This window comes from Coregonus lavaretus (genome assembly GCF_964263955.1).
Source record: "Coregonus lavaretus genome assembly, chromosome: 8".
NCBI classification, from domain to species: Eukaryota; Metazoa; Chordata; class Actinopteri; order Salmoniformes; family Salmonidae; genus Coregonus; species Coregonus lavaretus.
In genome coordinates, this window is record NC_139995.1 from 30,461,146 (window position 1) to 30,472,474 (window position 11,329).

The 11,329-nt window shown below is 43.5% G+C and overlaps 1 protein-coding gene across 1 annotated transcript in view; it reads right to left on the reverse strand.

Annotated features, from left to right (window-relative positions):
• LOC311134163 (rho guanine nucleotide exchange factor 25-like) overlaps positions 1-4,729 on the reverse strand; it is a 56,882-nt gene extending 52,153 nt beyond the window's left edge. Inside the window, exon 1 of the mRNA XM_084167773.1 lies at positions 4,302-4,729. Within this exon, the coding sequence (XP_084023899.1) occupies positions 4,302-4,395 (94 nt within the window). The 5' untranslated portion in view covers positions 4,396-4,729. The remainder of the gene's footprint in view (positions 1-4,301) is intronic.
• Between the last annotated feature and the right edge of the window lie 6,600 nt (positions 4,730-11,329).

Below are 11,329 nucleotides of genomic sequence, written 5' to 3' on the forward strand. Positions count from 1 at the left end.
CTCTTATCCATCCTTGAGATGTTTCTACAACTTGATTGGAGTCCACCTGTGGTAAATTCAATTGATTAGACATTATTTGGAAAGGCACACACCTGTCTATATAAGGTCCCACCGTTGACAATGCATGTCAGAGCAAAAACCAAGCTATGAGGTCGAAGGAATTGTTCGTAGCGCTCCGAGACAGGATTGTGTCGAGGCACAGATCTAGGGAAGGGTACCAGAAAATGTATTCTGCAGCATTAAAGACCCCCAAGAACACAGTGGCCTCCATCATTCTTAAATGGAAGAAGTTTGGAACCACCAATACTCTTCCTAGAGCTGGCCTCCCAGCCAAACTGAGCAATCGGGGGAGAAGGGCCTTGGTCAGGGAGGTGACCAAGAACCCGATGGTCACTCTGACAGAGCTCTAGAGTTCCTCTGTGGAGATGGGAGAACCATCCAGAAGGACAACCATCTCTGCAGCACACCACCAATCGGGCCTTTATGATGGAGTGGCCAGACGGAAGCACATGACAGCCCGCTTGGAGTTTGCCAAAAGGCACCTAAAGACTCTCAGACCATGAGAAACAAGATTCTCTGGTCTGACGAAACCAAGATGGAACGTCTGAATGCCAAGCATCACGTCTGGAGGAAACCTTGCACCATCCCTACGGTGAAGCATGGTGGTGGCAGCATCATGCAGTGGGGATGTTTTTCAGTGGCAGGGACTGGGATACTAGTCAGGAACGAGGTAATTATGAATGGAGCAAAGTACAGAGAGATCCTTGATGAAAACCTGCTCCAGAGCGCTCAGGGCCTCAGACTGGAGTGAAGGTTTACCTTCCAACAGGACAATGACCCTAAGCACATAGCCAAGAAAATGCAGGAGTGGCTTCGGAAACAAGTCTCTGAATGTCCTTGAGTGGCCCAGCCAGAGCCCGGACTTGAACCCGATCGAACATCTCTGGAGAGACCTAAAAATAGCTGTGCAGCGATTCTCCCCATCCAACCTGACAGAGCATGAGAGGATCTGCAGAGAAGAATGGGAGAAATTCCCCAAATACAGGTGTGCAAACCTTGTAGCGTCATATCCAAGAAGACTCAAGGCTGTAATCGCTGCCAAAGTTGCATCAAATAAGTACTGAGTAAAGGGTCTGAATACTTACACTACCAGTCAAAAGTTTGGACACACCTAATCATTGAAGGGTTTTTCTTTATTTTTACTATTTTTTACATTGTAGAATAATAGTGAAGACATCAAAACTATGAAATAACACATATGGAATCATGTAGTAAACAAAAAAGTGTTAAACAAATCAAAATATATTTTATATTTGAGAATCTTCAAATAGCCACCCTTTGCCTTGATGACAGCTTTGCACACTCTTGGCATTCTCTCAACCATCTTCACCTGGAATGCTTTTCCAACAGTCTTTAAGGAGTTCCCACATATGCTGAGCACTTGTTGGCTGCTTTTCCTTCACTCTGCGGTCCAACTCATCCCAAATCATCTCGATTGGGTTGAGGTCGGGGGATTCTGGAGGCCATGTCATCTGATGCAGCACTCCATCACTCTCCTTCTTAGTAAAGTAGCCCTTACACAGTCTGGAGGTGTGTTGGGTCATTGTCCTGTTGAAAAACAAATGATAGTCCCACTAAGCCCAAACTGGGATGGCGTATCGCTGCAGAATGCTGTGGTAGCCATGCTGGTTAAGTGTGCCTTGAATTCTAAATAAATCACAGACAGTGTCACCAGCAAAGCACCCCCACACCATAACACCTCCTCCTCCATGCATTACGTTGAGAAATGCACATGCGGAGATCATCCGTTCACCCACACTGCGTCTAACAAAGACACGGCGGTTAGAACCAAAAATCTCCAATTTGGACTCCAGACCAAAGGACATATTTCCACCAGTCTAATGTCCATTGCTCATGTTTCTTGGCCCAAGCAGGTCTCTTCTTCTTATTGGTGTCCTTTAGTAGTATCTTTGCAGAAATTCGACCATGAAGGCCTGATTCACTCAGTCCTCTCTGAACAGTTGATGTTGAGATGTGTCTGTTACTTGAACTCTGTGAAGCATTTATTTGGGCTGCAATTTCTGAGGCTGGTAACTCTAATGAACTTATCCTCTGCAGCAGAGTTAACTCTGGGTCTTCCATTCCTGTGGTGGTCCTCATGAGAGCAAGTTTCCTCATAGCGCTTGATGGTTTTTGTGACTGCACTTGAAGAAACTTTCAAAGTTCTTGAAATTTTCCGGAGTGACTGACCTTCCTGTCTTAAAGTAATGATGGACTGTCGTTTCTCTTTGCTTATTTGAGCTGTTCTTGCAATAATATGGACTTGGTCTTTTACCAAATAGGGCTATCTTCTGTATACCACCCCTACATTGTCACAACACAACTGATTGGCTCAAACGCATTAAGAAGGAAAGAAATTCCACAAATTAACTTTTAAGAAGGCACACCAGTTAATTGAAATGCCTTCCATGTGACTACATCATGAAGCTGGTTGAGAGAATGCCAAGAGTGTGCAAAGCTGAAGAATCTCAAATATATTTCTTTTTTGGTTACTACATGATGCCACATGTGTTATTTCATAGTTTTGATGTCTTCACTATTATTCTACAACGCAGAAAATAGTAAAAATAAAGAAAAACCTTGTTTTTGTTTTTGCTTTGTCATTATGGGTTATTGTGTGTAGATTTATGAGGTTGAAAAAACAAATTTAATCAATTTTTGAATAAGGCTGTAACTTAACAAAATGTGGAAAAAGTGAAGGGGTCTGAAAACTGTCACTGTTCTAACTTTATATAACTGTCTAGAGTGATACATTTTCACACACTGCACAGCTCACCTTATCCGCATGAGACTAGCATTGTGTCTGCTGCAAACCCCAGAGCAGAGTGAACACAACCAGGGCCAAAGACATTTCATTTAATTTCCTCTGGAGGAGTTGGAGTCTAAGCAAAACATCACTATCAATTCTCTTCTGCTGTCTCTCCCCGAGAGAGAACAGGAGAGAAGAGTACAAAGGAATGAGGAGTTAAGAGAGAGAAGGACAGACAGACTGATAAAAAAAAGAGAATGAAAGAGTGAGTGAAAGATAGAGGCTGGCGTTCCACACACCTCCTGGAGTTCACCCCCATAAAATTAGGAATTAGAATACTAGATTGGACATGAACCTTCTTATGATGGAATAAAGGTCAGACATTTTGGTCAGGGAGTTGGTCAACCATGGTTTTCCATTTCTGTGATAAGATATTTTGTAAAATAATGAATTTGAAGAATTTATCCGCACTAAATGTTTGTTGGCTAGCTAGCCAGACAGTTTTAGAGGAATGATTCCACAAATGTTTCAAATGAACTGCCAATATGCCAACATTCCATTCAAACAATGCAGTCAATCCACAGCCATACACTGGCTTAAAGCAGTAGATGGTAGGACAAGTTGTAAATGCAACAAGTACTGATATTGTATCATATAATAGCACTCTCAGCTTTCCAAGAAAACAACAATTTAGACATTTATGCATGTTTACATATATTTTTTAGGCTATTTATACAGAACATTTGTATAAAACGCATATCAACTGTATTTATGATTATATGAAATATTTTAGGTTGACAAAAATATTCGATTACACAATTTCTGATATATCACATGCCTTTGTTTTATTTTCCTGCATAAGTAAAATCAGGATTATGCATAGAGTACCGTAGTATGAGTCATAATACCCCAATAAAAATGCTAAATTCTCTCAGCCTCATTGCAAAATGTGTAGAGTAGCATGAGATAAGCTATAAAACTGCAAATTATGTAGAATTGTAGGAAGTTAGCTGTTTGGGGGGGGGGGGGGGGGGGGGCGCTGTCTCAGACCTTGCGGGGGGCCCACGAAACTGTGGTACACCACTGGTTACACTCAGAGTTGGAGTTAGTAAAGTTCAGTCTGTAAGAGGTCCCATATCTGTTGCAGTGTCTCGGTCTCAATATCTGATCACAGAACAACAGACTGGGACAGTGAAGTAGAGTATAGGCTATACTTAATGGTGCCCATTCGCTAGTATTATCTGACCTAAAAACAGATTGAATATCAACCAACGAGCTCTGCTGATTCTCTCTCATCATCTGATCTCAGCTCATCTCGGACAAACCTGTGTAAGTTTACAGAAGCAAAAAACACAGACTTCACAACTGCACAGACCATCTGACCTACAGTATAACTGAGAAAGCAAACTAAACTCCCATCTCATCTGAGACCAGTAAAGTGAAGAGAAGTAGCTAGGTGAAAATGACGGACATAAGGCAGAGATGTACCAACCTCGGACTCGGGCATAGCAGCAGCCACACTTAGCCAGTACTTTTCGGAACAGGTGTTGACACCCACACCCCCGCTGATGGTGACCCCCCTTCATGCTGATCCACTGCCGTTAGTCCCAAAACGACCAGGAGCGGGCATGGCACAGGACACACACACTCACACACACGCACGCTCAAAAGCACACACACACAGGAGGTATTCCTGTGGTAATCCCCAGAAGAGATCAATATAAAAAATTCTGACAACAGGAAAGAAAGCTTGCTCTACTCTCAGTTAAATCCCAAAGCAGGAGGAGGATATCCAAAGAAGAGATAGTCCAGCCTTTTAGGATCCCATGTGGAAGAGTGAAATAGAGAGGAAGAGCGAGTGAGAGGGAGAGAGAGACGTGGAGAAACAATATGCTTTCCACAATTAACTGAGCTCACTCTGTGGTCAGATAGTGGGCTAGCATTCTGTGTGTGTGAAAGAGAGAGAGAGATAGAAATAGAGAGAGAAAGGGAGGGGGAAGGGAGGAAGGTGGAGTCAACAGCTCTGCTCGCTGGCTATTCCAGCATGTAGTTCACTCCTCCTGTTTTTTCCTCCCTTTTTTATCCTTCCTATTTTCCCTCACCAGGTTGAGCTTTCATTCTCATTTACTCATGGTGCTTTTCCAATGACACTTACCCCCACACTAGTGGGTCACCAGTGTTTATGTTAATGTCAGCTCTAGTGTAATTGTGTTTCTATCAGGATTGTGACACTAAGACTTGGGGCGAGCAGAATCAACAACCATCATTCAAGTCAGTTGCTTTGTGAGAAGGTGTTAAAGTTCAGAGTTAGCCATTGTTATTAAATTGAGGCTGAAAAGTACCCAGGGCCTGGGCTTGGCCCCTAGTCAGGGCAGGTTCGCTGGAGCCATGCCCCAGTGAGACATGGGTGCTGGTCCACATAGATGGAAACAGAAAAGTCTGAGTCTGAAATGCACCACCGGTGTCTGCATCTCTCACCCAGACATTATCCTGGCAACCCTGCCTCACTCTTTCTCTCCCTATGGACATTTTGTGGGAAAGTGTATGTTGTTTATAATACTCACTGTTAATTGACCTTATGGTATACCTGTTTACCTTCTGTTCTCCTTCATTCCTGGTAGTGCCGTTAAGGTCTCCATGTAAGTGCATATATATTTGCCTAAACATTTGATTGGAGTATTAGGAATGATACAGGTCAATATAGAATCGGGTGTATATCAAATGTTTAATCCAGGACGATATCTTTGAGGAGGTTCATTTATTTATGTAAACACATGTCCATATCAACAGTGTTCAGCAACACACATTCAAAACGCACGCACGCACGCACACTTGGGGTTAAAAGCCCCCCCTCCTGTAATTCTCACAGAAACCACTTTATGTCACCAACACTTTCCATCTGTCTAAATGTCATCTGTCTAATCTCAACATTTTAAGTCACTCCAACAAAAAGATTTTGAGGTACATTGATCTAATATTTTGTCATTTAGACATTTTGTCATTTACCAGTAATGGAGCCTAAAGATAAATAATCAACTTGGTTAGAGAGAAAGAATGTAATTCGTTTTTAATAAAGTAGTACAATTTAAAGTGAGTATGTTTGGGGCAAACATGTATTTACAGAGAAATTATACACTGCTCAAAAAAATAAAGGGAACACTTAAACAACACATCCTAGATCTGAATGAATAAAATAATCTTATTAAATACTTTTTTCTTTACATAGTTGAATGTGCTGACAACACAATCACACAAAATTTATCAATTGAAATCAAATGTATCAACCCATGGAGGTCTGGATTTGGAGTCACCCTCAAAATTAAAGTGGAAAACCACACTACAGGCTGATCCAACTTTGATGTAATGTCCTTAAAACAAGTCAAAATGATGCTCAGTAGTGTGTGTGGCCTCCACGTGCCTGTATGACCTCCCTACAACACCTGGGCATGCTCCTGATGAGGTGGCGGATGGTCTCCTTAGGGATCTCCTCCCAGACCTGGACTAAAGCATCCGCCAACTCCTGGACAGTCTGTGGTGCAACGTGGCGTTGGTGGATGGAGCGAGACATGATGTCCCAGATGTGCTCAATTGGATTCAGGTCTGGGGAATGGGCGAGCCAGTCCATAGCATCAATGCCTTCCTCTTGCAGGAACTGCTGACACACTCCAGCCACATGAGGTCTAGAATTGTCTTGCATTAGGAGGAACCCAGGGCCAACCGTACCAGCATATGGTCTCACAAGGGGTCTGAGGATCTCATCTCGGTACCTAATGGCAGTCAGGCTACCTCTGGCGAGCACATGGAGGGCTGTGTGGCCCCCCAAAGAAATGCCACCCCACACCATGACTGACCCACCACCAAACCGGTCATGCTGGAGGATGTTGCAGGCAGCAGAACGTTCTCCACGGCGTCTCCAGACTCTGTCACGTCTGTCACGTGCTCAGTGTGAACCTGCTTTCATCTGTGAAGAGCACAGGGCGCCAGTGGCGAATTTGCCAATCTTGGTGTTCTCTGGCAAATGCCAAACGTCCTGCACGGTGTTGGGCTGTAAGCACAACCCCCACCTGTGGACGTCGGGCCCTCATACCACCCTCGTTTGAGCAGACACATGCACATTTGTGGCATGCTGGAGGTCATTTTGCAGGGATCTGGCAGTGCTCCTCCTGCTCCTCCTTGCACAAAGGTGGAGGTAGCGGTCATGCTGCTGGGTTGTTGCCCTCCTACGGCCTCCTCCACGTCTCCTAATGTACTGGCCTGTCTCCTGGTAGCGCCTCCATGCTCTGGACACTATGCTGACAGACACAGCATACCTTCTTGCCACAGCTCGCATTGATGTGATGAGCTGCACTACCTGAGCCACTTGTGTGGGTTGTAGACTCCGTCTCATGCTACCACTAGAGTGAAAGCACCGCCAGCATTCAAAAGTGACCAAAACATCAACCAGGAAGCATAGGAACTGAGAAGTGGTCTGTGGTCACCACCTGAAGAACCACTTCTTTATTGGGGGTGTCTTGCTAATTGCCTATAAGTTCCACCTGTTGTCTATTCCATTTGCACAACAGCATGTGACATTTATTGTCAATCAGTGTTGCTTCCTAAGTGGACAGTTTGATTTCACAGAAGTGTGATTGACTTGGAGTTACATTGTGTTGTTTAAGTGTTCCCTTTATTTTTTTGAGCAGTGTATAATATATTTTATATAATAATGTATTTTAATAATCATAACACCATCTCTACTTCCACAGTCTCTTCCTCCCTCTCTCTGTTGTTAATCAAGGGGACAGCTGCCTTCTAAAGGGGATTTGTAGATGTGAATGGACATAGTGTGTAGTCTGTAATGTAGAGCGGCGATTTTAGCATGTAAATCTTGGTGGGGCAAACAAAATAATGTTTTGGGGGATACATGCCAGCAAAGCCACTACACAACACAACACAACATTAAATAATACATGAATTGCACTATAACAGTGACAAATGGTGCCCACAAACTGTTAGGGCCTACATAAAGCTGTCCCAACAGCAGAGTCCCAACAGCAGTCCCAACACCTTACCACTGCTACACCTGGCTATCAGCAGAGCCTTGTCTGGCAGCAAAACAGTTCATTTAGCCTCATTTACTGCCTTTTAAAAAAACATCGCTGATATGGCTGACTAGCTTAAACAAATGTGGTTTCTACTGACAATTGAGATGTACAAACTATGGCATAAGGGGATGACAAGCGGACAAGATGCAATCCGTAATTTCAATGAAGACATTAATGAGCGAGCTAGTACGGACGTAGTCAATATAACTATTTGTTCAGCACTTTTGAAATGTACAGCGACAGAATTCAGAACATGGGCCGTTCTTACAGTGTTCTCCCTGTACACCAAGTCAGAACCGTAGGATAAATAAAGGGGGCATATAAGCAGACAATGAAAGCTCTTACAATATTCAATGATTGCATTTCTCTAAAACAGGTTATTGGCTACATGTGCACCACCAAGTCAGAACATTAGGCGAAATTAAGAGGGGAAAATAGATCAAATTATTAGGGTGAGGCACATGGGCTACTCACAGCTTACTACACAACATACACTTAGGATTACTTTCTTAGCTACAGTATACATATCTCCCTGGCATATTAAATCATTTATGCAGCAGCATACAATATATTTTTGGACTCACCTTGTTGTGCTGTGCTCACTTGAACAGGAAGGTGGCGCGACGTTCCTTCGTGCGAAAATTTTGTCATCAAACTTTGTCATCAAAGTCTGGCATTCTCTGGATTTATGTTGCTTTCAAGACAACTGGGAACTCTGAAAAAAACAAGGTTGAATCATGATGACGCCAGTGTTCTTCAGGTCGTAGCTCTAGAAAGAGGCCCGAGTTCCCGACTTACAATTCCGAGTTGGATGACTGTTCAAAACGTATTTTCCCAGTTGGAGCTCGTTTTTTCCCCGAGTTCCCAGTTGTCTTGAACTCACTGAAGTCAGATTTCCCAGTTCTGAGTTAACAGTTGTTTGGAGCGTGGCAGAAATCATGCTGGATTGACAGCATGGCCAATGTTGAATGTTTATCATTTTTAACTTGGAAAAGAGACCCTTAAACCCAGACTTGGGACCACACAGCCACTCCACTGAATAGCAGGCTAGTGATTGCTTTGCAATGCTTGCAGTTAGCCAATGATTTCTTCCAAACCACTCATTGTTGAATTTGCGATTTCCAACTTGTTGTGTAATGTTTATGTCCAATGAGCACCGATACGTTTTATCTATAATTTCTCTTCATTATTTCTCTTCATATGACAAGGATTAAAAAGGATTTGCCAGTAGATTGTCGACTTGATTCATGATGATGACTGCTACCTAAGATTTTGAAAGTATGATGTTGACATGATCAATCCAATCAAAGCTACTGTAGATATAACGTGATTTGAAGTCAAATTTATCTGTGGCCAATGATCTTGAGCCTTCTTGGATGGGCACTTCTAATGTAACTCTATGGCAGCACCCAAGGGGCTTGAATTTTCGAGCTCTACCCTTAGATTTGGCGGTGACGTAGTGTCCCCATGAGTGATAGAACACTGAGCCAATCACGGCGCAACTAGAGAACATTACCAACCCTACGCTTCGTATTTTCCGCTGGCTGCCCCACCACCACAGAAAGCACCTGCATTTTGGAGCTGCCTTACGCAAGAAAGCAAAAAAGAGACCATTTTTGTATGCAGCTTTATTAACTACATGATTACGTTGTTGTTGTTTTTTTACATTGTTTGCAAACTGATATGTGACATGTATTAATGGCAAAATAACATGCAAAACAGGCAAAAAATTATTTGCCCTGCCCTGCCCTGCTCTGCCCTGAATGACAGGTTGCCACTGGTAATGTACATGTCTCCACTCTACAGTATTGACTGTAGATTCTCCACATGTTGGTGGCGGTACAGATGCCAATCACAATGGACTCCATTGCGTGTTTAGACCAAGGCTTATACTGTCAGTATAGAACTCTCTCAATTCAATTGACTTTATTGGCATGGGAAACATATGTTTACATTGCCAAAGCAAGTGAAATAGATAATAAACAAAAGTTAAATAAACAATCAGAAATTAACAGTAAACTTTGCACTCACAAAAGTTTCAAAAGAACAGAGGCATGTTATATTATGACGAAATAAATACAATGGTTTTAGTCTCTCTCTCTCTCTCTCTCTCTCTCTCTCTCTCTCTCTCTCTCTCTCTCTCTCTCTCTCTCTCTCTCTCTCTCTCTCTCTCTCTCTCTCTCTCTCTCTCTCTCTCTCTCTCTCTCTCTCTCTCTCTCTCTCTCTCTCTCTCGTAAGCAGCAATGTGCAGGTAAAATATTCCACACACATTAAATAACAAAGCTTGCCTGAGGCCTGGAGTCTTGTTTTCTCTAATCGCAGATAAAGTATTTATGACCAGATGATCTCAGCAGCACAGGTGCGTGTGGCCGTGGTAGCGTTTATTCCATGGAGAGTTACGTGTAAAATAATTTATATGAACCTAGAAATGGAGAAAGACTGCAGCAGGCTTACTGGAGCAGAAATGATAGGAAGGTTGTGAAGAAGCAGCATATTTGTCTCTCACTCTCTCACCCTCTCTGTCTCACCATCCATCTTGCTCTATCCATCTCTCTATCCACTCTCTCGATCATGGGTGGACCAGCGCAACCCAGCAATCTCAATCCACCCAGGAGATTACGGCTATAAAAATATCTAAATACGCTTGGTCCCTTGGCCATCTACTTAAGCCCCTTTAAAAGCCCTGCTTAAATGACGAACCCAGTGAGCTGAAAAGCGTTGATCTTTCTCCAATGTGTGTGTGTGTGTGTTGCGTACTTGTGTATGTTGAAGTGTTGGATCACTGTGTTTCTGGTGCAGTGACCAACACCGAAGATAGGACAGAATTGTTGCTCAGAAGGTAGGTGTAGAGTAGACATAACTATGCTTCTGAAATCTAAACACCCTCAGATCAGCCTTTCCTTCCCAATCCAAACTGTGTAAACATCTGCACCCTGACTCAACCCCAGCCCCTGTACCACTTCTTCCTTTCTGCACTCTCCTGAAACCATTTCCAACTCCTGACCAAGGAAATGTGGCTTGATTTCTCTCCTCCTTCCTTCTGCTCCCTACCCTCTGCTCTGGTTGGGGCTAAGGAGCCGTCAGATGTTTGTCCCAAATTGCACCCTATTTCCTATATAGTGCACTACTTTTGACCAGGGCCTATAGGGCTCTGGTTAAAAGTTGTGCACTATGTAGGGAATATGGTACCATTTGGGTCACACTCTCAGACAGTTCCTCTGGTGGAGACAGGGGAAGGAGGGGGAGGGGGACTGGGGACAGACTGCAGAGCTCTGGCCTGGAGCCCTCCAGTTGCAGACAGACAGGCAGGCCTCGCTGTGTTCACCTGCCCTGTCTGCAGCGAGGAGGGACCCAGCCCAAGGCACAGAGACTGGGTCTGATACTGTCACCTAGTGGTGAAGCAAAGCACTGTATCATATAATCAATTTGGATCCCT